A 27,366-nucleotide genomic window follows, 5' to 3' on the forward strand; every position below is an offset into this window, starting at 1 on the left:
ATCTTTAAGAGTTATGTAATATTGCCTTGCAGTCTGTTCTTCTCTACGGGAGAACTGATTTTCTTGTGTGAGATTTTTGGGGAAATGCAGGCATGTGTAAAATCTTTCCTGTATCCATTATCATAACAGCCTCCTCCTATCTGCAAATGTTTTGTGGCCCTTATTTAGTAAAAACAACCAAATGCCCATTTAACAGGACTGTGGAAATCTTCAAATCAGTTACGCATGCAGTATAGAAAATTAACTCAAAGGCTGCTTAAATTAAACCTTCCCTGAGGGAAATAAGGAGGCTGTTGTCCTTGCCTTCTATTGCTTCTTGCCTGGCTGTCATGTTATTCCTCCCCATCAGCACTTATGTAGTCCTCAACCTGTATATAGATCAGAAGTTGTAAATTCACTTGGTTGTTACTTTTTCCACATCGATGACGCAAGAAAAAAAAAAAAAAACAGCTAGAGGGTTAGCATGGTAGCCAGCCCTAACGTTGTCAGGACGTTGCTAGCTATGGCAGCCTTCACGCTATAAACCCAAGGATTTTTTCTTTAGCTGAAGCTATAACCGATATGTAGACACTGCTTTTGTAAACAATTAATTGGTCAGGGCTTCCGAGTGTGCAACATATACTATAGTTTCCACTTTCTTGTTGAAGTGGAGAATCCCTTCAATTTACATTTCTGTACTCCTCCACTTTGTAGAAGGGAATGGTGTAAATATGTATGCGAGTGACACTTGTATAAAAGTAGAAGTTCAGCCTAAAACTAACTCTAAATCTACTGGCAGCTACCTTCTAAGACTAATCTATCTAAACCTGTGAAGCAGAAATCGCTATACCTACCTACATACCCTTTCTGCAGCCGATTCGATCCCACGCTGAGCTGCAAGCAGAGGTTTCTCTGTGTAGGCGGGTGCAGGAGAGGCAGCTGACATTGGAAGCCCCATAGTAAGTCTATGGGTGACGTCACTTCCCAGGAAATTTTCAGCCGTTGTGTGCGGTCTCTTTCACACAGCAACCGCCAACTTGAGACCGCACCGGATTGGCTGCAGAAAAGGTAAGTTTAGCGATTTTTTTTTTTTTGGCTTTTACAGGGTTGGAAAGATTGGTCTTAGAATGTAGCTGCCAGTAGATTTAGAGTTATTTTGTGTTGGCTCAAATTTCTACTTTAATGACATATTTTTATTGGTCTGTGCAGACCAATATTTTAGGTGGTCACACTCCGATGTTTTGTCAGAATTAAATGTTGCAGAGCAAATATCTTATCTGCTGTTTTTTTTCCCCCCCACAGAGACTTCAGAAAAGAGCTGAAAGGTTTAATGTCCCTGCCAATTTGGATAGCAAAAAGGCAGCTCGTGCAATACGGTAATTTTTTTTATTTTTTTTATATTCGTGTCATTTTGGAGCTTTTGCGTATGTAGCACATGCAGACTAATTATGACAGTTATGCACCAATATACTGCAACCTCAACTTTTGTATTTAAATATTCTTCATTACATGTGCTCACCATTTTCTTTTTTTTTTTTTTCCTTGTAAGGTTTGGTCTTCCTTCCACTGAGCAGAAAGGTGAGAATAAGAATGGATTTGTCAGTCTTGAGAATTAGGCTTCATCTACACTGCTGCTGGTGAATGGATGTTTAGGAGCGGTTGGGCATTTTTTTTCAGCTGCCCCTGCACTCTCCTCTGTTATCTTATCAGTACATGTACACAGGGTCGTTTCTAGGCAGTTGAGTTCAGAAGCATTTTTTGGAAAGCTAAAAAATGCGTTCAGAACGGATGTTCAGAGGTATTTGGAACACCAAATGCTTGTAACGGCTTGTAAATGCGGTAACTCACGTTTTAGCCACGTTTCATTTACAGGCGTTTTTTGTAGAGATTCATTTTTGACTATTTAAAAACGCACACACATAAACATAAACGCGGCAAACTGGATGTTTTTAAACGTTGTTTACTATATCTATAAAGTTAAATCGTTCAGGGGAGGTTGTAAAATGTCCCGTGTACATGAAGCCTTAGGCATTGTTTAGCTGTATTGCTCCAAGTATTAATGCCTCTCTGTTTTGTGGCAGTTCTTGTGAATAACTATTTTTTTTATTTTTATGTTTTTAGGGCAGACCACAGATGTAAAATCCCAGGTAAGTTTCCATTGTTGCCACCCATAGTCTAAAAGAATGCACTTTGCATCACATTTTTACATTGAAGAGTAAAAATGATTACTTGGACTTGGGGTATATGTTACATCATTGTCACTTTTTTTTAGTGCAGAATTGCAGCAGTTATTTAGGTTGAAAGCTTTTTAACCTAGTAGTATGAGATTCTTCCACCATAAAATATTCCCAATCATAAACAAACTTTTATGAATTGGTGAAAAATATTTCTCATCTAGGTGAATGTTGATAAACTTAAAGTGAGAGCCCAAAGGTTTGGTGTCAGCGTTTCTCCCGTCACAAAAAAGGTAAGGGATTATTAGTTTTTTGCATGACAAGTTAGTTTTTTTTAGTTTTTTTTGTTTGTTTTTTACCATAATGGAAAAAACAGCCTAGTCTTGTGGCAATTTGAGTATATGACCAATTTCTTATGAGACACACAGGGGATTTACTAAAACTGGAGAATGCAAAATCTGGTGCAGCTGTGCATGGTATCCAATCTGCTTCTAACTTCAACTTGTTCAATGAAGCTTTCATAATAAAACCTGAAGCTGATTGGTTGGCAGAGCTGCACCTGATTTTCCGCACTTCAGTTTTAGAAAATCAACCTCACAGAGCCTTATTTTAAAAGTTCAGGACTAATGGCCCGTACACACGATCCGAATATCGTACGACTTTTTCCGCTTAATAGTCGCAAGTAAAATGAAATGGGTTATTAAAGTCACAAATTCTCGTACGCCAGAAAAAAATAATCGGATGTGATGTCATGTGTTATGTATTTGTATTGTATTTTCGGACGACAACTATACTGACTAAACGAAAATCGTACGATATGACATAGTACGAGGAAAATTTTCGTGCTTGTCCGATCAAATAATATCGGATGAACTGTCGTGATCGGCTCTCGAAAGTAGTGTACACACGATCCGAAAATCGTACAATTTTTCCTCGGACGATCGTTTTCGCACAGCTCAGGTGCAGAGCCCGCCAGAAAGTCGGCCCTGCGCTGCTCTAATCACAGGCAGTGAGACATTGTCCCGATACGCGGCTGTTTTTAGCGCAGTGCCGAATTCCTGGCGGGCTCTACACAGAAAAAAACGTGTGAAAATCTGGCATGTGTTTTCGAGAGAACAAGCCCTTACTCTGAGCAGGTCTGGTACTCTGATATGCATGACACAAGTCACAAAGGCTTGATACAAGCATCATATTATAAATCCTGCTAAAAGCCAGATCACCCCCCCCCCCTTTTTTTTCCCCTGTGCGTTGAAGTTTGAGCATGAGCAACATTTGGAATTGCTTTTCCTACAGGCAAATGGGAAGGATGATGATGGATAACTTTGTGAAAACGTTAGGTTACTTAAAAAAAAATTAATAAAACATTGCATCTATTTCTGTATGCAGGTTACGGTTTATAAAAAAAAAAAATTATTGGAAAAGAGTTGGGAATACCAGAAGCATTTTATAGCATAGCTAGTGATTTTCCCCATCTGTATTCTGAAATAGGCACCATGTATGGTACACTATTCAGTTTTTTTTTTTTTTTTACATCAGCCCCATAGTCGTTGTGTTGTGAGATTTCGTTTAATTTTTTTATAGTTGGAAAATGTTGAATCTGCAAAATTATAATAAAGTACGCCGTTTGGTGTGGCTGGTTTCATTACACTTGTTAAAGGCATATAGGTGCAAAAGTGTAGTTGGTTGAAATTGAGTAGTAATTGGAAATGAAAGCATTTGACATACAAAATGTGAAAATTGCATCTCAGGCTTTTCTCATTGCATCTCCCTGGCATAAAATGTTTTAATAAAACATATTGAGGTCATTCTTAAACCCCCCTACGTTAAACTGTTGTAACACAAATAATTGGGAGGTTTGACCTTGGTTTATAGCTTAATAGCACAAAGGCCTCCATGAAATAAACGGGATGTTACCGTGCCAAATGTGTTTTGATTCTTTAGTTGGGCATTTTACTATTGGCAGATGCCTTGTATAGGGACATTGTTCAGTGTTCTGTAATGACTGCGTATAGAGTGTAAACAAAGTCATAACCTTTGTGTGGGTATTGCATTTCTTGAATACAGGTTCTACTGCTGTTTTGCAGAACTGACCAACATATGGAAGGAGGGTAGAGGGAGAGCAACTGCTTTTATCTAATCCAACAAGTCTTAACTAAGAGTCACTAGTAATGTGTATGTTTGACCCTCCCAGGTGTACCCTTGTGCTACGCCTCCATCCGATCACCATTTCACAAAATTCCACCTCAAGCAAAGTATTTCTCACACTGTAGTGTTAGCCTGCAATAGGATGCATTTATGAGGGTTCAGTTAACTGCCTTTGTCTTGCACTGTGCATGACATAGTCACACCTCCTTGTTGGAAAGGTTATTGCTTCTTTTTAATAAATACAACAACCCTTCCCCCAGCTAATTTATGGCTCTTTTACTATTTTTTTGTGAATAGCATTCCAAATTGAAACAGTTATCCTGGAACATTTTCTGTGTTTTTGAATATTTCTGGATAAGATGTATTTGCTTTCCAACTGTAATTTTAGAAATCTTAATCTGTTTAATATAGGGGGAAAAAAATGTTACAAGTCCACGTCTGTGTCCATAGTTTAGTTTAATACATTTCAGTGTTTTGTTTTTATCCCCATAGTAGGTAAACTTAAAGTGGATGTAAACCCTTGATTAAGAAATTAAATAAAAAGATTTATAAAACTCACATACACCCAGTGAAGTGAACAGCCTCAGATTATACACGGGGATGAAACAAATCTCCCTACATAAGTTTTGCATGGATATGTTCTGTCTTCAGCTTACTTTTTAGAAAGTTCAGATCTTGTTCGATTTTTCTCTTCCTGTTCAGCACTACAGTGAAGCCCGGGCACACAGCCAAGACAGCTGATTGGAGGAAAGGCACAATCCCCTCTCTCCTCCATAGGTGGTGACTTTCAGAGCTGATTGTTGAATAGTTCAGGGCTCTGGTAATCTATTGAAAGCATCCACCCCAATACAAAACTCTGGCTGATCACATGTAAATAAAAAGTGCAGTGCTAAAAATATACTTGCAATATATAACACAATGCATATAACAGGTGCAAAGATTAAGAAAAGTGCATTCAGCGCAATTAATAGTGTATGAACAATATAGGAAATCAATAGCAAAATTATTACATAAAAGATAATACAAACATTAAAAGAAAATGCAATAAGTGTCATCAATTGTGCAAAACCTAAAATTCAGCTAGAGATTAATTTTTAGCATAAATATCAGTGCAATATATAGGTACCCCGATGTTCATCACAAAACGATTGCTGGTGTCTTGACGAAAAAGTTCCCCCGGCGCATAAGGACCCCCCCTGTACTGCGCAAGCGTCAACCGAGCCTCCGAAAATGGCCGAATATGTAGAGCTGAGAGTCGGCTCTAGATGGCGCCTGCGCACACCAAATTGTACTGCCGAGACGGTGGTGCTACACTTCTGATGACATCCAGGCTCATTCCTTACCATCCCCCAGGACCTGTTGCAATAACTATTTACATCAAACATTCCCTCTCTGCTCACTGTGCAGGTTCACCTGTCAGAGCTTCACTCCTCTGTAGGGGATCGAATGAAGACGGACCGCTTGTCCGTTTTTTCATCCGATCAGCCAGATGGATGGAAAATAGGGTTTCCATCCGTCTGCATTTAGCGGATCGGATGACAGCGGACATGTCACCGCTGACATCCGTTGCTCCATAGATGTGAAATTTTAAGTTTTGCACAATTGATGGCACTTATAAAAAATTCAATATAAAACAAGTACTAATTAAAGTGCTTAATTAGTACTTGTTTTAAATTATTGCACATTTCTTTTTTAATCCAATATTTTGCGATTTTCCTTTATTGTTCATACACTATTGATTGCACTGATTGCAGTGAATGCACTTTATTAATCTTTGCACCTGTTATATGCATTGTGTTGTATATTGCAAGTATATTTTTAGCGCTGAACTTTTTATTAACATGTTGTTTGTGCCTGGTATCGGGGTTATAGTGCACAGCTGCTGGTTTTTGTTTTAGTTTCGAAGCGCGGATACAATTTTTAAATTTGCTTTTATCATATGTGACTGAGAACTTTGTCAGGAGTTATGAGGCTGATAACAAGAATGGGGCAGGAGACTGCCACAGAACATAATGCTTTGAAGAGAGCTAACAAAACGCTAGATATGTGCCCAGATCAAATTTCACAAATTGGTTTTGCATCCACTTTAAAACGTAACTTTATAACCTCTGTTGGGTTTTTTGGGGTTTTCTTGCTTATAGGGGAGGGTTTCCTTTCACTTTCTGTCCCATTGCCAAAACCTGAAGCAAGTAGTTTCCTCCTAAGGGAGAGAATGCTGGTGTCACCAGAACTATTGTCCCCTCTATTACTGTTCAGGTGTCAAGCTAAAATGTGGGATTTTAATTTACTTTCACTTTCAGTGATAATGTTAAACGGGACAAATAGTAAGGGAGAATCTCCCTAAAAAGGATACAGTCAGCAATTAAAAAACTGACAGGTGTTCTAATTCCTCTTCAGGCTATCTAAAATTAAAAATAAAAAGTTTGGCCTTTTTGGTTACTAATATCCAAAATAACTAGACATTTGTTGCCACAAGATCATGCATGGAGGCTTATTCAGCAAAGTGTGTAGGGCAATGATAATGTGCAAAGTGCAGTAATCTATAGCAGTCAACTAGAAATCATTGTAGAAATCTTGTGATAACTGGAATTCAATATGTGATTCTTCATAAAAAAAAAAAAAACTGTACAAAATTACAGCAATCTCATTGCTCCTGTCAATGCCTTACCAAACAGAAAAACACTACCCCTAACCCTGCTAGACGAACAGACTGCCAAAAACCAGTGACACACAGTACAAAAGTAAATATGCAGATAGGGGTAGGAATGCTTTGTGATCAGTAAACTTAACCTGTAACAGGCGGTTTGCTTAAATAGTACGAACAAAAACAAGTTTAGTTTATAAAAAAAAAAAAAAAATGTCTAATAAAAGATGAGCAAGAAACTTAAATCCTGAATTATCATAAAGTTCTATCTAAAGCAGGCCATACACGGTCGAATTTCGAACACATTTTCTTTTCAAAATCAGAAAGTTCGTTTTTTTTTGTGATCCGATGATGCCATCAGTGATTTTCAAATTGTTGCCGGGAATATTCGTTTCTCTCCAGGGAATATTCTTTTCTTGCACATGTGCATTTTTTTTCTATTACATTTCTCGCACGATTCTCCCATCATTGATCAGAAAATCGTTAGTTTTTCCAAAAAATTCCAACATGTCGGATTACTCAAATTTGTTTGCCGCACAAAAATCGGCTGTTGCTGCAGCCCACTAACGGTGCGAAATTCGTACGAAAATTCTTTGATAAAATTTTCGAAAGAAAATTCTTTTGAAATTCTAACAGTGTATGGCCGCCTTAAGGCTAGTCCCGTGCGGTAGACAAAATAAATCTTAACACTGAAATGAGTCCAATGAAGCCAGGCAATCCAGAGTGGGGAGCTTCAGGTACATGCAGACACAAGCAGAGGGAACAGTGCAAAGATTCCTATAGCATAGCAAGTTAAAATGTGGTAACATTTTGAAAATCTTTATAAAATGCGCTCACAAAGGAGGAATTCTATAGTAGAACAGCAGTGTTTGGAGGCATCCTGCTACCCATACAGATTACACAACCTTGGCCAGGGTTAATCGCTGAGGTTGCTGAATCAATATTGGGTTGGAGGAAGATCGATGCAGTCAGGAGGATCGCAGCTACTGGACTTTGTCCTGCACTCAAGCGAGTTCATGAAGACCCCCCCCCCCCCTTTCAAGGATTGAAGTATCAACAGGCTGTTACTCAAGATGGCAGTGGTTATTGGTGACACCATGACACCACTTTGCAACATCATACAATGTATCTAAAGCCAAATGATTTTATTTATTTTTTGATTGATCATTGGATGTGTTTAAAGCGGTTTCTCGGGCATTTAGACTTTGTTTGCAGTGTCTGTATCCCTACTGTGGAGAAATTACCCTCTGCATTTGTCCTGGCGACCACTGTCACGAACTACAATAAAGGGAAATCCTAAATTAGGAGTTGTCACAAGAACAGGAATAGAAATAGTCTTTGAAAGGAAGTACTTGAACCAGCGACAGATCTGTCTGGTACCGTGAAATGTTGGAACAAAGATTACAAAAAAACCTGACTGGTGTCCAGGGCTGTGGAGTCGGAGTCGGGGGAAATTTTGGGTACCTGGAGTCGGAGTCGGCAAACAATGCACCGACTCCGACTCCTACTAAATTTAGATTGGAATTAAAAAAAAAATTACAACAGGAGTTTTATAAAGCACTAAAAGAAGTTGAAAAGTATGATCGCTCATCAAAACTTACTGTTGAAGAAGCCATCCTTGTTTATCCAGAGATCGTTAGTGATGTGGCCAGAATAGTTACTGCAATGCCACCCACCCAAGTCAGTGTCGAAAGATTATTTTCAGCCCTAAAAATAATAAAGTCTGACTTTAGAGCCTCTATGAAAGAGGATCTGGCAGAGGCAATTCTCTTCCTTAGAACTCTACATTGAATTGATTTGCATTTGCTAAGCCTAGAACTACATTTCAAGATTAATATAAACCATTTCTAGGTTTTACAGATTTTGTTTTTGGTTCATTATAGATAAGCTCTGTTTTTGTTCTAAAACAACCAAATAATGTGGTTTGTATTTTTGAACTGGTAAAGATCCTGTTCCTGATGTTTATGCCTGCTGCTACTATCCAGTCACTTGATTGATTAATATTTTTTTTTTATAAAACTTTGTTTTCATTGTGTTTGTATTTTGCTTAAACTGTGCAACCTACTACCAGCCAGTAGTCCTGTGGTAGTAGGTTGCGTTGCGTTTCTTTCCCTCAAGGAATGTATAAAATACATTTGCATATTAATACAGAGGAGTCGGAGTCGAGGAGTCGGAGTCGGAAGTACATAAAAGTACATAAAACTGAGGAGTCGGAGTCGGAACATTTATCTACCGACTCCACAGCCCTGCTGGTGTCTACCATTCCCTAATCTACCCAAAATGGGAAGGACGGGGAAAGTTCTTTAGATATACAGTGGAACCTCAGATTACGAACATAATCCGTTCCAGGAGAATGCTCATAATCCAAAGCACTCGCATATCATAGGGAGTTTCTCCATTGATGTCAATGGAAACAAAAATAATTTGTTCTGCATTGACTTCAATGGCATGCAATACCGCATGTGGCCAGAGGTGGGGGGACGCCGGAAAGGCCCAGAGACCGCTCCAATCACCTGAAGGTACAAGACTATAACCCATGGTGTTTGAATAATTTGCTGGTGTTCTGTACTGTACGCAAGGGTATAGAATTTACAGCAAATCAAAATTCCTCTTTTGATTCCTGAAATTTGTCTAGCGTTTATATTACTGGTTAGAGAATGCGTAACATCAAATTTATTTAACAACCTAGAGAGCTTGTTTATTCTCCAAGGATCATAATTTCCAAGTAACTTCCTCAATCTAACTTCAAGTGATTTGTGCTATGTGGACTTTTCTCCAGCTATGAATTGAGCGTCATTGAATATTCTTGGATATTTGGACATGCAAGATATAGGAAGCATTTGTTACATAGCTTCAGTTATTCTTTACCATTGTGTGTCCCCTAACCAGCCCATAAGTCTGTTTTGAGAAGGACTTTCTAACCTGAATGACTTCAACCTTGTCACCCCCAATCCCTCCTCCTTTTTAATTCTTCTTAATGAGGGCATATTTTAAATGTGGTCCCTGCGGAATTGTGGTCACTCATTGCAAAAGATTAGCTGCCCCAAACTGGCAGGCAAAATATTTGATGACGTTTTTTTTGTGGCAGGCGAGAGACAGAGGTCAGCAGTCCTGCGGGGTTAATGTGTGTACAAAATAGCTACAGGAGAGGGCAGGGGGCACAAGAAGAATGGGTATGATTGTTTCAGGTTCACATGCGTGCTTAATTCAGATTTTTTATGATTATTATTTTACCTGCTTATTTTCTGTCGCGCTAAGAAATTCAATACACTGGCAGTCATTGTGTTACTCTAGTAAAGTGTTTAAATCAAACTTATGACTCTTTACTGTTGATATTGAATATGAACTGTAGTAGGTTTTAAGGCACAGTTTTGTAGAAGCTGGGTACACATTTTTTTTTATTTTATTTTACTACACCTCATCTATCATAATGTCTTTTTTTAAAGGAGCATTGTCAGTATTGCCCCCAGCAATTGGAGCTTTCATTCCCAACAGCTTTCTGCGTGGGTTTTGAATTTTATGGCAGCAAGACACAGTTCTTCACAAAATTTACATTTACGGTATATTCTGAATACTTTTAGGGCATATCTATAAAGCAGTGAATGTTTCTGCATTCTCTGGATATTAAAGTACACTCTCCAGGAAGGTTCACCTTAATTAAGTTTTTTGGTTACTATCTCATTCATAGTTTTTTATAAATATCCCCCTAGGCAATCCAAACCTTGCTAAAGATGATCTTCTGGTCTGGAGTATACGGTTGCAGGGGAAAGCTTATGAACCTTTTTAGAATTGCCTGTTTGTTTTTTTGTACGATTGTCTAAAAATCTGATTTTAACTCCATGGAAGCCATTCAAATAAAAACTATTTCATATATTCACACATCATAAAATGTCGATCTCAAAGAATTTTAATGGTTTAAGTAAAAAAGTCCAGAAGATCAATAGTTTGGTTTTATGGAGTCCTGCTCTATCAAAATCTAATAAAATGCAGGCTTGGTTACTAGCCGTCTGCTCTTCTAAAATGTTTTGTTGGTGTAAGCCATGGACTTATCCAGTTTGTTTTGCCAAAGTCTTATGTAATGTTTCTGCTAGTGGAGAAGTAAACTTGGCCATCCAGGGACAGAAAGTATGTAATGCGCAGGATTACCAGGTGGAAAAAGGATAACTAATGCAGCCACAATGTCTAAGGACCACTTGGCTATTATTTTAGGATTTAGATATGCTTTAAAGCACATCTATGGTTGCAAGTTGAAATTCTATATTCATTTCAACATTTGTGTGTTCAGTTTCTAGCATATTCCTATTAATCTAAACAATCGTGACATTACGACTCCACCCACCGAGCTCCAGACAACAGATGCACCCACAGAATCTGCTGTTTTTCAGTTCTTATAACAGACAGAGGGGAAACATTTGACAGGTGAGGATACATGCAGGAGGCATCTATATCCTTGTAAATCAGCACTATGGCAGTAGTTTAGAAAGGATGAGAGTGGGTTTATATCCTTAAGAAGTAACTATAAGATGAGGAACACACAAAGCTTGTGTGAAATTCAGCGCGAAAGGAACCTGATAGTTGCAATCAGAGTACACAAATGCTCATAAATCATATTGATACGGAAAAGGTGCAAAGATGAAAGTTTGAGAAACAAAAAAACGTGTTTCAAAGTAACGTTTTGGAGGGTGAACCCCTTAAATGAGTGTCTTATTACGTTGCTGCAGTGGGTGGTGAGGCTGCTTTAAGTAAAGTTTGGGAACCCATGAACTGGAAGATCTAGAGAGGGGAGAGACGCATCGGGCACATTCCTAGTACAGCAATAAAGTGAGAGAACAGAAAACCGCCCAGTGACACCCAGCACATTATCCAAGGGTCTGGTTTTCTGTTCTCACTGGATGGACAAGCCAGCATCCACTGAGCACTGTGAGTGCAATCTGTTTACTGTTTACTGTCATTTTAAAGAATTTTATCTTAAATACAGATTAAGATATATAGGGAGGACTTCCAACTACCTATTTGACGTGTAAACTAACAAACAGCTTATTTGACATGGTGGCTTTGCCATAGAAGATGACTACTCATGAATAACGAGAATTTGTAACATGCTTCAGTCTTTGAGAATTAGAGCGTAAATTCACATTTGTTCTGAAAAAAAAAAATACATTCCCTTCTGGGTGATCTATGTGCATTGCAAGGATTTTAACAAACGTTGTTGAAGAATCCTACCTTTTTGTTCTGAAGAAATCTTTGTTTGTTCCTCTACCCCTGTGCCGAGTGAGTCTAATAGGAGTGATTTCATAATCAGCTGCTGCAGAATCGGGGCTCTAATGAGGAAAGTTGCAGGGTCTGCATCCCTTTAGACATTATTTCCTATTGGGAGTATCTTGCCAAAAATTACATCTGTGTTGCAAGGGATGTCAAAAATCTGACTTGTATCTTAGTGTAGACTTCTGGTAAAATCAGTGAGCCAATCACACAAGCATGTATTGTTTCTGGGGGGGGGGGGGGGCCTTTCTGTACACGTTGTGTGTGCAGAACACCTCCAGGTAGCCATATTGGATTGCATTTATAGAGAATTACAGAGCTGCAGATTGAAAAGTAAAATTATTTTTTTAATAACATTCAATTACAATATGACTTGTCACAATTTTATATGCTATATTTTTTTTTATTTGCTATTCCCCCAACCACTTTTCTGCTCTGTTGCATTGGATTTGCACAGAGCAGCCCGGATCCTCCTTCTTGGGTCACTCTTCTGTGATCCTGGCCCCTCCCTGTTCAGTGCCCCCACAGCAATCAGCTTGCTATGGGGGCACCTGAGCCAGATCACAGCTCTGTGTCCCAACAGACAGAGCCCCGGCCCGACCCCACTCTCCCTTGATTGGTTGGCTAACTGATTGACAGCAGCGGCAGCCAATGGCGCCGCTGCTGTGTCTCAGCCAATCAGGAGGGAGAATCTCAGATGGCTGAGACACCCGTGGACAGAGAGGGACCTCAGGCAAGTGTTAAGGGGGCCTGAGGGGAGGCTGATGCACACAGAAGGCTTTTTATCTTAATGCATTACAATAAAAACTATCTCCCTTTACAACTCCTTTAAGAACTATTAATGCTGTTCATACTCGGTCACAATGGGTTTATTTTTCTGTATTCTGCAAAAAACCTGGTTAATTCTGTTTTTTATCCCTCCCTCTTGTCCATGTCTCCACTGCATCTGGGGATTCTGCAGAGCATCCGTTGACAGTGCATATGCTCAGTTTTTAGTGTGTTTCTATGCTCCCAATTGCCTCCTTGATCACAGCTGAGCAGCCCATGCGACTATAGAGTCACACATGTGGGCATATACACTCTGGTAAATGACAGCCCACTCCTTCCTCATCCATGCCCACTAACCCGATTTGCGTAAGCAAATCATTCTGCTTGCTGACCAGCTAAACAATAATAAAAATTAACAACTATTATCGATTTATGTTGATTAGTCGTTTCAGCCCTAATTTGCAGCTCTTGATTTGATAAGGCATCCTCTTCCTCCAGTACCAATGGTTCTTGCAAGTGTTTTCTTGTCAAAAAGAGAGACACAAAGTAATTTGCCACTGTCCCTTTCTCCCTTAGGTGGTAGTATAACCCAAAGGGCAAATAGCCCAGCATTTCCGCTTCCAGCAACCCTCCGTTTTTTTGCTTGTGTGCTCAGGAGACTCAACACATTTTTCTACAGCCGATTTTTTTTATTTTTTGCATAACTTTTCTTCTATCAACAGGTGCTGGTAGAATGAAGCCATACACTATAAAATCCTGAAAGTCTCTCCAGTCAGCAAATGAGAGCAGATTTCACTAGTTCATTAAGTATACTGATGTTCTGTCTGCCACAGGCCTAAATTCTTAGAAGTTTCTTCAGTCAGCCAAGAAGTGCAGGTTTTTCCAGTTCATTAAGTATTCTGGTTTTCACTCTGCCACAGCCTGGAATTACTGCTGGGTAACCCCATCTGTGTTCAGCTTTACAAGATGCTGCTACAAGTCAGACCAGTATTATGCCTGCTTCTGTTTGTCTGCTCACCCATGAGGTGAGCTGCAGCAGCCCATCTCTACTGTGTTGGGGGTGAGGGGCTTTTTATTACTCTTGTGTGCCTTTTTTAATACCATGTGCAATGGCTGAGTACTGTTTTATGTGCTGCAGCCTCCATTGCTTCCTTTCGTATTTCTGTGGTAGGGTTGGGAACCCTCCTTTTTATTGTGTAAAGCGTTTTGATGTATGTTTTGTGCGGCGGCTGAGCCTGGTATAATGTACTACAGCTATTTTTCCAGGCTTTATATTGCCATGGCTGTGGACAGAGCTATCGTGGCAATCTATGTACTTTTTGACACAGCATTGGTCAGAGACATGTCAGACTACCTCAGGCCACCTGCAGTGGACCTTGGTCACAGAGCTCATTGCACGAGTACATCTGGGAAATACGTGGGTGGCTGACAAGTGGAAGCACACCTTTATTACAGGACTTGGTTCTTCTTGTACATTGTAACCCTGAGTCTTGTGTGAAGGGGGTTTTCCCTATGAAGGAGTTATTGACACAGTTAAGACTCACTCTGACCCAGGGGTCTAACGTTCCTATCCCCCCCCCCCCACCCACTAAGTCTGTTAATAGACATTCTAGACTTCACTGGTTCAGTTGTGGACCCCTTTGCAGATACACTATAAGATCTATAACATCTATGCTGTTTCTGGAAGAAAAATCTTTTCAGACAGATTTTCAGTTTGTGGCTAATACACCAGAGCAAAAAGAGGTTGGGCTCCTATTAACTTGGTAGTCAGAGCAGGAGCCTTTGATTCCACTATCTCTGGCCTTCGTTTTTATAGACTGAAACATGCCACAAGGTTTTTCCTCAACATTCCTAAGTAGTCATCATTCTATATATGGTAGGATCACCAAGTCAACAACCAATAAGCGGTTGCAAGTCCTCTATAGAAGCCTGTTCTCTCAGGCAGCCCTGCCCATCACCCCATTTTGCTGTGACTTTACTTTCTTATCCTTACTGTGATTGATTCCATTATTTATAGAATACAAAGAACAAATCATAACTTTTGAATTTCCCTTTTGACAGTCTGGCGAAAGCTTCTCTGCATCTCTTTATGGGTCTCATGTCAATACACATGCATCAGGCACTTTGGTTAAAGTGCTGGACTGCAGGAACATTTTGTGTAAGAAGTGTTTAATGCATGTGGCCTTCGAGGGATGTTGAGCGCACCTTTTCTAGTCTGAGAAATGTTCCCTTTGTTTCTCCTTTCCCTCAACCTGAATGTCTTTAATCGGTCCAGAAATTTTACAAGAATCCACCAAATCTCTTCGCCAGGGAGACCTCTTGGCTTCTGTGGACCTCTACTGTGCTTTCCTTCATGTTTCCTTCCTTCAGCACACCAGTAATTTCTTTGCTGTTGGGTCCTGCTTTTACCAGTTCATGGTTTTACTTTTCAGCCTCTCATTTACATCTTTCCTATATTTACCAAGGTGCTGGCTCCAGTGTTTGTACTCCCTTAGCTCTTGTGCAATAACCGTTGAGATATCTAGGTGAACTCTTCTGTTAAAGGTGCAGTACTTTCATTCCATCCTTTTAAGAGATTTTTCTTATCCTTACTGTGGTTGATTCCATTATTTATAGAATACAAAGAACAAATCATAACTTTTGAATTTCCCTTTTGACAGTCTGGCGAAAGCTTCTCTGCATCTCTTTATGGGTCTCATGTCAATACACATGCATCAGGCACTTTGGTTAAAGTGCTGGACTGCAGGCTCTGTTGGATAATGTCTTTTAATTGTCCTGATTTTTCATCAGTTCAGTTTGATGCTAAAACATTATAATTTGCCACTAACCATCTCTTTTGTAGAATCTGGGGTCTAGTGTTGGACACCACTTGGGCCAAAGCATTTCTTCCTTAGGAAAAACTTGGTCTCAAACTTTTGAGAGCAGTAGGCCTGATGGGAGCTTTTTTCATGACCGTTCCATTTGCCCAGTCTCAATCCAGACCTCCAACACTGTCTCTAAACAAACCGATATTAGTTTTGTTACCAAGAACCAGGTTGTCCAAGGGTTGATAATACAAACAGATGTTTGTGCTTGAATCAAATGGCTTTCATATATAACGGCTCAGGTATTTAAAGTGGGACAACCACATGTTGACACTGAAAATTCTGAAATACATTTTTGCACACTGCTATACACCCTTACAAATTTTGAGCAAAATTTTGCGTAAAAATAGTGATTTTTGGTTTATATGCTGCAATACATGTTCATGTTGGCCCACTTCATCAAACTAATCCCCAGGCATGTGTTTGTGTGCGTATATATAGTATAACATATAAAAATAAACACTCCAGGTGCTAAATGGGTGTGACCACTAAAAAAATATATGAATTAACCCTTTGCACACTGTTCTACACGTTTATTATTTTGAGCAAATTTTTGCATAAAAAACATTGGCCTGCTTGAACTTGCAATAATATACATTTGCAATAATACATATGAATTATAATCCAGACAAGTGTACTTCTACTTCTTCAAAAGACGGGTTTTTTTTGGTCATTGCGCATGGTCTCTAATGGTTGAACAAGTGTACCTTTTTCTAGGTGGCTCATACAGACTATTTTATTCAGACCAAGCTTAGTCTCCAGAATTGGATTCCACCCTTTCCTCCCAAGGTGCATTCTACTTGATCTGTGAGTGTTGCTTGCCAATATAACCCAAATGTGAACACCATCCTGTGTCCCTAAAAAGGATTTTATGGTGAGCACAAACTTCCTACTTTCTATTAAAAATGTAAAATGGTTCATGGCACATGACTCTTTAGTCAGTCAAACATGTTTGTTACAGGTAATCATACAATTATATTTGAGGTAGATTGAGGCCACAGGTAATGTAATGCTATAACATGGAAACATAGAAAAGTGACAAAGAGTAGTCCATCGAGTCTGCCTGTGGTGTTTGTGTGTGTGTGTGTGTGTGTGTGTGTGTGTGTGGTTCTACCCAAAAAAAAACGCCCCTATGCATGTTTTTGTATATTTTTGATTTTGGGTTAAGTGGGATCTCCAGAACTGGACACCGTATTCTAAATTAGGGGTTACTAAATATCTATATACAGTGCCTTAGAATTTTTCCACATTTTGTCATGTTATAACCAAAGATATATGTATTTTATTGGGATTTTATGTGATGGACCAACACAAAGTGGCACATAAATATCTGAAAGTGTGGCATGCATTTGTATACTGCCCACTTTACTCTGATACCCCTGACTAAAATCTAGTCAAACCAATTGCCTTCAGAAGTCACCTAATTGGTAAATATAATCCACCTCTGTGTAATTTAATCTCGGTATAAATACAGCTGTTCTATGAAGCCATCAGTTTTTTTTTTTTTAAAGAACCTTGGTGAACAAACCATCCATGAAGGCCAAGGAACACAGCAGCCAGGTCAGGGATAAAGTTGTGGAGAAGTTTTTAAAGCAGGGTTAGGTTATAAAAAAAATATTCCAAGCTTTGAACATCTCACAGAGCACTGTTATGTATGGCACAACGGCAAACCTACTAAGACATGGCAGTTTACCTAAACTGACAGGCCGACAAGGAGAGCATTAATCAGATAAGCAGCCAAAAGGACCATGTGAAATCTGGAGGAGCTGCAGAGAGCTACAGCTCAGGTTGTAGAATCTGTCCACAGGACAACCAACTTTTCACCCGTAAGACTCCAAGACAAATAAGATGTTGAATGTAGTCCTTCAAGGCATCCACTGAAGTGGCGTACATGTGGGAAATCTTCCATGTTTCTGCTTGTTTCGGGATCTCCACTTGTAGGATTCCGCTCTCTCATCATACCACAGGCTCATAATCTGGTAATCTCTGGTAAAACTACAGATATAGGGGAGGCTTGCCCAACCCCAATTTTTTTAACCAATTATGATTACCAATACCACCTATGCCGTCCTAAAGATAGGAAGCCCCCCACGGAGAGAGTACAACATTGTGGGTACAGTGTTATCCAGTACTACAAAGGAAAAAGATTTGGGAGTACTTATTTTAGGATGAGCAAACAGTGTGACCAGGCAGTGGGAAAAGTGAATAGAATTCTAGGATGCATCACTAGAGGGAACACCAGCAAAGGAGGGAGGGAGGTCCCAATTCCCCCTACAGTGCCTTGAAAAAGGATTGCATTTTGTACATTTTGTCACTTTACAACCACAAACGTAAATGTATTTTATGTGAAAGACCCAAACACAAAGTTGGCACATAATTGTCAGGTGGGGGAAAAAAAATGTTTTTCAAAAATGTTTACAAATTAAATATGTGAAAAGTGTGGCGTGCATTTGTATTCAGCCCCCGCGTCAATACTTTATAGAACCACCTTCGCTCCAATTATAGCTGCAAATCTTTTTTTTGGGCATGTCTCTACCCAGCTTTGCACATCTAATGTGAATTTTTTGCCCATTCTTCTTTACATAATAGCTCAAGGTCTGTCAGATTGGATAGAGCGCGTCTGAACAGCAATTTTCAAGTTTTGACACATTCTCATTTGGATTTAGGTCTGGACTTTGGGCCATTCTAAACACATGAATATGGTCTGATCTAAACCATTCCATTGTAGCTGTATGTTTAAGGCGGTTGTCCTGTCTGCTTCAGTCTCAAGTCTTTTGCAGACTCGAATAGGTTTTCTTCTAAGGTTGCCCTGCATTTGGCTTTATCCAGCTTCCCATCAACTCTGACCAGCTTCCATGTCCCCGCTGAAGAAAAGCATCCCCACAACATGCCACCACCATGTTTCACGGTGTGGATGATGTGTTCAGGGTAAAGGCTTTGCTTTTAGACCAAAAAATTCAACTTTGGTCTCGTCTGACGAGAGCACCTACTTCCACATGTTTGCCATGCCCCACTATATGGCTTCTCGCAAACTGCAAACAGGACTTCTTATGGTTTTCTTTCAACAATGGCTTTCTTCTTGCCACTCTTCCATAAATCCCAGATTTATGGAATGTATGACTAATAGTTAGCGGAGTTATCCTGCAAGAAGCATGTGGAACGTTTGACCTTTTTAAGAGGAATGTTTGCGTGGTCCTGGTTTGAAGGAATACATCCAGAATGTGACTGTGGCTAAAAGTACCATGTTACCACTTGATGTCAACGCCTATGGTTCAGAAACCCGCTGCTCCATCCTCTTCCAAGAAGCATTTCTTTTAACAAGTCTCTGACCTTGGGATCCATGCCCATTTCTGCAAAATTCCATGGACCCCAATGTCCTCCAAGCCCGGGGTCCATTCCACTATTGCAGGGCATCAAAGTTTGGCAGAGGAAGATTACAGATGAGTGTCCACAGCATAGTGACACAAGGTTACAAGCTGAATTTGTTGGGCTTTTCTGCTCCATATTAGTGGTTTTCAAACTGCTGTGTATTTTACTGAAAGAACAGAGAGCTTTACAAGCAAATATAATTGAGCAGAGCTAATTGTAGTAACTTGGCATTTATTTGTCTGATCTTTTTTTGTGCTGTGGAGTTTAAGAGGGCCTGTATTTCTATAAAAAAATATATATATTAAAATGGTCATTCTTCCACCCCCCAATTTTTTTTTTTTTTTTTTTTTGTGGGGAGAAGGCTCCAAATAATGACCGATTTTTAATTCATCTATCCCTTCTTTGAAACAAAACTCGTCTTTGTCACTACTACAAGAACCTCTTACCTCATCAACCTCCCCCTCTCTTCTGGTTCAGTGAGCGTTATCATGAACTGTTGAGGTTTTTTTTAGAGCCACCAACCCTGATTGTCAGAGCATAGTGGTGCAAATAAAAACATAGATGTATACAGAGCTCTATGTTGTAAGGCTTTCACCAACCCAGCCTTTTAACACCTCCATGGAAACATTCCAAAGCATGTTTTCCAATGAACCAAAAGATCAGTAGATGCTGTCAACTAATGACATGTGTCCAGCATATGCTTTGCTGTATGTAGAACAATGCCTCACAGGAGCAGTCACACACACTGCATATCAAACTGAAAGAGCAACTGAGGTGAACTGTGCCAGTCTTTACCATTAAGGGCTCAACTGTTTGGCTGCATCCCGTGTGTGTGTATGTATAGATAGATAGATAGATAGATGCAGTGTCACACAACTGATTATCTTGCACTTTAATTTATTGAAGACAGAAGTTATATGCAGTAATATTGATATTTAAGATCTTTACAGTTCTATATGATTTAGTGTTCTGAAATGCTAATTGATGTGGTTAATTAAATTTTCATTATGCTAGAATATCAAACTTTTTTTTTTTTTTTTTCTTTTTCTTTTTTTGTTGTACAAATCATGTGGTAACCTTTCAGCTTTCTATTTTCCAGCGCTCTACGCTCAAGAGCCAAAATTTGTAGATGGTATTGCAGCTTACCAGTCCTTGGATGTGGTGGCTGCAATAGATTTTTTATTTTTTTTTTCCTTTTTATTTTAACCTGGTAATTTTGGAGTTAACACAATCGTGTCCTGAGGTGACCACCGTAATGAGCAGCATTGTCCCCCTTGGAACTACAAAAACGCTTCCCTCTGCTTTCCATAAGAGGGGGAGGTGTGTTGTAGTTCAGAAAGATAGCAGGGAACAACATTAAGTGCCGGTTCACACTGGGGTGGCTTCAAAGTCATTTGACTCTGAAGCCACCCCACACAGAGTGACCTCAGCGTGGCTTGCAAACAACTTCTTTAATAGAAGTCAATGCAAGCCGCTCCAAAGTCGCCCCGTGTAGTACAGGAACCTTTTTCCAAGTCTGAGCGACTTGAGTCGCTCCTACTAGAACATTTCTTTTGCACTTCATGGAGCGCGACTTGTCAGGCGGCTAAGTTGCCTGACAGGTAGCCCCAGTGTGAACCGGCACTAGTTGATAACCGTGCAGAAGCACTGTTTGAATATAATAAAACTTTCACTGGTATATTTCACAGACCATAAAGGAGCAAGTAAGATGAATTTACTGTTTAAGCAACATTGAGGTATATATAAACTCTAAGATACTTGTGTTTTTAAGTGTCGGCACAATTGGCATATGATGTTCCTTTTATTAAATTACCAGTGTGTACTTTTTTTTAATTGTTTTCTTAAACTTTGGTAATTTAAGGACCAATTGTCAATGAGTTTCAGGTTATTAAGGCATTGGGCAGCTTACTGCGGTCTCAAAGCCGCTTCAAAATCTTAGACAATTGTTATCTGCACCCTTTTCAGTTGTCATATTGCCCATGTATTAAAAATTCTCTGCCAATCCTGTTAGAGTGAAAGTAATTTATATAAATGCAAATTTTCCGCCCCACCCTAACAACAAAGGCAGATATCTTTCGGTCGACTAGTCATCCCTGCTGCTCTAATCACAGAGGCTAATGTTGCTTTCAGATGGCCCTCAGCCCACGCTCCGCTGCCTCTTTTCTCCTGCATACAGAACCCTAATCCAGAATACTTTTCCCCTCCCCTCCTGTTCCCTTACAACTAACAAGTTCAGTAAGGCTCACTCCTTATTACAAGCATGTTGTCCTTTTGTTTAAATGAATGGCTATTTATGATATGCTGTCGTGCCTATCAAAGCCATTTTAAAACTCTTAATTCTAATATAAAATATAATTTTTGGTATTTGCTTTTATTTTCTAAACACAAATTATTTTAGCCTTGTGGAGTGAAAGTAGACAAGTAGCTCAATCCGTGAATGGGAATCGGCAAAATTCTGATTCATGTAGATCCGTTTTCTTTCCCAAAGACGCATATGAATCTAGATTGACTGTTTTGGTCAGTCTCCTCTTAACATTGTATGTCTGTTTTCAGTAATGCGTTAGGTGTATTTTGGGTTTTCTTTGTTTAATAAAGCTGTTAAAGGGGCTGTTAAGTTACAAAAATGTTTTCCTAAATAGCTTCCTTTACCTTAGTGCAGTCCTCCTTCACTTACCTCATCCTTCAATTTTAATTTGAAATGTCCTTATTTCTTCTGAGAAATCCTCACTTCCTGTTCTTCTGTCTGTAACTACACACAGCAATGCAAAGCTTTCTCCCTGGTGTGGAGTGTCGTGCTCGCCCCCTCCCTTGGACTACAGGAGAGTCATGACGCTCTCTATGTTGCAGATAAAGGAGCTGTGGTTAGCAGGCGTCCTGACTCTCCTGTATGGAGTTAGATTAACCACTTCAATACTGTGCACCTTCACCCCCTTTCTACCCAGGCCAATAATGTTCAGCTTTCAGCACTGTCACACTTTGAATGACAATTGCATGGTCATGCAACACTGTACCTATACATTTATCTTTTTTTTTTTTTTTTTTTCCCCCCCACACAAATAGAGCTTTCTTTTGATGGTATTTAATCACTGCTGGGTTTTTAATTTTTTGTTAAATAAAAGAAATAAGACCGAAAATTTGGGGGAAAGGGTGTTTTTCTTATTTTATTTTTTTTGCAAATGATCCTTCTTCATAAATTCTAGCCAAACTGTATTCTACGTTCCTTTGATGAAAATAACCCAAATTGGTGTTTATTTAGGTCTAGGGGGTCAACAACACGCGTGCCAGACATGCACGTGGCTGCATTTAGGATGGCACACAAAGGCTTGGACACCCACACAGCTAGCCATCCGATTCTTGCAGCTGGCTACACAAGGAGGAGCACAGCTACCTCTTATCTGCCCCCAGTTCCACCCACCTCATTAAGCTTGTATTCATTTAGCCGACATGGTTCCTAATGTTCAGCCGCATATAGGGCATGTTGCACCCCCCTCCTTCGAAGGATGCTGTGCCCAGCCTGCTTAGTCGCTCCTTCCATCCCTGCCCTGGGCTCTCAGAAGTTCTTGTCGTCCTGCACAGCACATAGCTAAAATCTGATTATTTTACAGATACACCCTCCATCTGCCTGCTATGCTGCTGTTCTGACCTGTGAAATTTCCAGAGCAAAACAGCGGCAAAGCTAGAGAAACTATGGGCCAAATTCTCAAAAGAGATACGCAGACTTAACTGCTGTTCAGCCTGCGTATCTCTGTGCCTAACTTTGGAAACGATTCTCAAAAGGCTTTTTCCAAAGTTAGGCAGAAAATCTGACATGTGTAAGACACTTACACGGTCAGATTTTAGGATGCAGTACCGCATCCGCCACTGGGGGCATTTCTCATTGAAATCCAGCTTTGCGTATGCAAATGAGGACTTAAGTAGATTTTCAAAGCATTTCAGCACTTTGATTTCTGCCTAATTTCCGAATTTGCCGGCGCAAAATTAGGGCTGGTTTTACAATGTGGAAAGTTAGCCAAACCTTGTAAAGGCCCATTCCAGCGACGGCATTTGGTATACATTCCTGAGGGAGAACTCCACGGCAATTTTGAAATTCAAAACCGGCATGGGTTCCCCCCCAGGAGCATACCAGGCCCTTAGGTCTGGTATGGGTTGTAAGGAGACCCCCCCACGCCGAAAAATTGACGTAGGGGGTCCCCCTACAATCCATACCAGACCCGTATCCAAAGCACGCTACCCGGCCGGCCAGGAAGGGAGTGGGGACGAGCGAGCGTCCCCCCCCCCTCCTGAGCCGTGCCAGGCCGCATGCCCTCAACATGGGGGGGTTGGGTGCTCTGGGGCAGGGGGGCGCACTGCGGGCCCCCCCACCCCAGAGCACCCTGTCCCCATGTTGATGAGGACAGGACCTCTTCCCGACAACCCTTGCCATTGGTTGTCGGGGTCTGCGGGCGGAGGCTTATCGGAATCTGGGAGTCCCCTTTAATAAGGGGGCCCCCAGATACCGGCCCCCCACCCTAAGTGAATGGATATGGGGTACATCGTACCCCTATCCATTCACCTGTAGGCAAAAAGTAAAATGTAGTAAACACACAACACAAGGCTTTTTAAAATATTTTATTATTCTGCTCCGGAGGCCCCCCCTGTCTTCGTTATTAGCTCAATTACCAGGGGGGGCTTCTTCTTCCACTCTCCGGGGGTCTTCTCCGCTCTCCGGGGGTCTTCTCCGCTCTCCGGGGGGGCTTCTCCAGACTCCGGGGGGCTTCTTCCATCTTCTCCCCTCTTCCGCTCTTGACTCGGCGAACCCCGGTTCTTCTGCAGCTCTCCAGTGCCTTCTTCTTCAGCGCTGGCTGCCTGCTATGTTTGTGTGTTAGCTCGATTTCAAACAGGCAGCCGGCGCGGTCTTCTGTGACGCCAGGGTCTTCTGGTCTTCCGATGTTGCCTCGTCGCCTGTTGTCGCTGCAATGATGGAAGTGCGCCTTGCATCCCATTTATATAGGCATCACCGTCCCATCATGCTCCGGCAGGTACCCACGTGGTGGGTGCACGTGGGTAGGCACCCACCACGTGGGTACCTACCGGAGCATGATGGGACGGTGATGCCTATATAAATGGGATGCAAGGCGCGCTTCCATCATTGCAGCGACAACAGGCGACGAGGCAACATCGGAAGAACAGAAGACCAGAAGACCCTGGCGTCACAGAAGACCGCGCCGGCTGCCTGTTTGAAATCGAGCTAACACACAAACATAGCAGGCAGCCAGCGCTGAAGAAGAAGGCACTGGAGAGCTGCAGAAGAACCGGGGTTCGCCGAGTCAAGAGCGGAAGAGGGGAGAAGATGGAAGAAGCCCCCCGGAGAGCGGAGAAGCCCCCCCGGAGAGCGGAGAAGCCCCCCCGGAGAGCGGAGAAGACCCCCGGAGAGCGGAGAAGACCCCCGGAGAGTGGAAGAAGAAGCCCCCCCTGGTAATTGAGCTAATAACGAAGACAGGGGGGGCCTCCGGAGCAGAATAATAAAATATTTTAAAAAGCCTTGTGTTGTGTTTTTACTACATTTTACTTTTTGCCTACAGGTGAATGGATAGGGGTACGATGTACCCCATATCCATTCACTTAGGGTGGGGGGCCGGTATCTGGGGGCCCCCTTATTAAAGGACTCCCAGATTCCGATAAGCCTCCGCCCGCAGACCCCGACAACCAATGGCAAGGGTTGTCGGGAAGAGGTCCTGTCCTCATCAACATGGGGACAGGGTGCTCTGGGGTGGGGGGGCCCGCAGTGCGCCCCCCTGCCCCAGAGCACCCAACCCCCCCATGTTGAGGGCATGCGGCCTGGCACGGCTCAGGAGGGGGGGGGACGCTCGCTCGTCCCCACTCCCTTCCTGGCCGGCCGGGTAGCGTGCTTTGGATACGGGTCTGGTATGGATTGTAGGGGGACCCCCTACGTCAATTTTTCTGCGTGGGGGGGTCTCCTTACAACCCATACCAGACCTAAGGGCCTGGTATGCTCCTGGGGGGGGAACCCATGCCGGTTTTTTCTTTGAAAATTGGCATGGAGTTCTCCCTCTCAGGAATGCATGCCGAGCGACGCTGTCATTTTTTTTTTATAATTAATTGTTTTCCCGGCGCGTCTTTTTTTTTTCACCCGTCGCAACTTTAGTGTCCCGTCGAAATTCTCAAAGCCGACCGGCGTTAATTACGTTCGCGCGCTGCACGTCGGGAAAATGACGTCACACGCATGCGCAGTACGGCCGGCGCGGGAGCGCGCCTCATTTAAATTTAAAACGCCCCCAGGAGAGGAGGACCGCCTTACGACGGCGGCACTTAAGTTACACAGCGTGTAATTTCTACCTAAGTGCTTTGACGATCAGGCACTTGGGTAGAAATTTTAAGTCAGTGTAACTTAACTGCTGAAATTTAAGTTACGCACAGTTTTTGAGAATTTGGCCCCATGTGTGGAAAAGGGAAGGACGGGGGCAACCTCCTAGGATCTCTAAAATATAGAACCACACGAAAAATCTGGAGATACTGCTATACATCAGGAAATGGACAGAGGAATTTGGAACACAGGTGAATTATTTCGAGATTGGGCTTAATAGCAATATGATGGAACTAAATTATAAGTGCTTGCTTCATTGGTATATAACCCCCCGACAAGGCACCTAAATGCCAAAAGGAAACATCAGACTATGGCCCAAATATTGGGAAAGATCAGGCAAATAATTGGAGAGATAACCAACATCAAAGTCCCAGACGACCCGTGGGGGTGTTTACTCCATGGTATTTGAAGGCCAACTAAGCAATACCTGAGAACCCTGCTTCTACAGCTCTTAAATGCCTCTAAGAGCCTAATACCTAAACACTGGCAAGAACCGGAAAGACCCACTTTGAAGATTTGGTGCAATAAAATAAATCCAAAATTTTAGAATACTTAAAGCGGAGGTTCACCCATAGCTTACACATTTTCCCCTTAGCTTCATGCTCGTTTTGTCTAGGGGAATCGGCTATTTGTTTTAAAATATGATCCGTACTTACCCGTTTACGAGATGCATCTTCTCCGCCGCTTCCGGGTATGGGCTGCGGGACTGGGCGTTCCTTCTTGATTGACAGTCTTCCGAGAGGCTTCCGACGGTCGCATCCATCGCGTCACGATTTTCCGAAAGAAGCCGAACGTCGGTGCGCAGGCGCAGTATAGAGCCGCACCGATGTTCGGCTACGAGTGACGCGATGGATGCGACCGTCGGAAGCCGCTCGGAAGACTGTCAATCAAGAAGGAACGCCCGCTCCCGAAGACCCATACCCGGAAGCGACGGAGAAGATGCATCTCGAAAACGGGTAAGTACGGATCATATTTTAAAACAAATAGCCGATTCCCCTAGACACAACGAGCAGGAATCTAAGGGGAAAATAGAAAAAAAAAAGGAATTGGGTGAACTCCCGCTTTAAGGTATAGTGACGAGGAGGGAATAGAGGAGTTCGAGGAGAAATGAAAGGAATGGGTAGATTATAAGAACTCCATAAGATACACAGAAGTTATGGGAGCATAATGCAATACATTAAAAATAGAATGGTAAATAATCCGAACCAAGGAGGGAGAAGAGGGGAAAAGTTTTTTTTTTAAGATGGACTCGGTGTAAGAAAGGAAGATGGGGAGGTTCCAGGACAGAGAGGTTATGGTGTAGGGTTTGGGGGAGGGGGTTTCTTTTTGGTATATTATGTATTGTATCACTTTATTTATGTGCAGACGAGAGGAGAAACTCATCCACTGTAATGTTTTATACGGAAAATTAATAAAGAAATATAAAAAGAAATGTCAGCAAAGCTGTAGTAGCGAGCTATACACTGTGCTGATGGAGGCTGTGTCTGTAGGAGGTAGGCGTAGGCGGTTTGGGGAGGAGGAACTCTGCTTTGTTCCTTTCCAACACTGACCCCTATACGCTGCTCCTGTACACTGTTCTGCTGACGACATTATTTGCCTCACTGACCTCAGTCCTCTGCCCTGCTGACCCCATCCTCCACCTTGCTGAATACTGTGCTATGCCCTGCGTTCCTAACCATGTTGGCTATTGGGAACTACTAATTTACAGGTGCAGAAATTGGGGCTGATATGGTCTGACGGCGCAGTTAATGCAATGATCTGGGGTCTGAAGGGGCAGGGGGACTGGAGTTTATCTGG

At 41.6% G+C, this 27,366-nt stretch overlaps 1 protein-coding gene across 3 annotated transcripts in view; it reads left to right on the plus strand.

Moving 5' to 3' along the window:
- The window catches only part of LOC120929518 (SAP domain containing ribonucleoprotein), a 91,114-nt gene that overhangs the window by 39,938 nt on the left and 23,810 nt on the right, over nt 1–27,366 (plus strand). For 2 of the 3 annotated variants that reach the window (XM_040341063.1, XM_040341064.1), the window contains 4 exons: nt 1,282–1,355; nt 1,529–1,557; nt 2,101–2,126; nt 2,378–2,446. In XM_040341063.1, coding sequence (XP_040196997.1) covers nt 1,282–1,355; nt 1,529–1,557; nt 2,101–2,126; nt 2,378–2,446 — 198 coding nt within the window. The remainder of the gene's footprint in view (nt 1–1,281; nt 1,356–1,528; nt 1,558–2,100; nt 2,127–2,377; nt 2,447–27,366) is intronic. The other variant, XM_040341065.1, reaches the window with a different exon arrangement.

The sequence above is a fragment of the Rana temporaria genome, chromosome 2 (genome assembly GCF_905171775.1).
Source record: "Rana temporaria chromosome 2, aRanTem1.1, whole genome shotgun sequence".
NCBI lineage: Eukaryota > Metazoa > Chordata > Amphibia > Anura > Ranidae > Rana > Rana temporaria.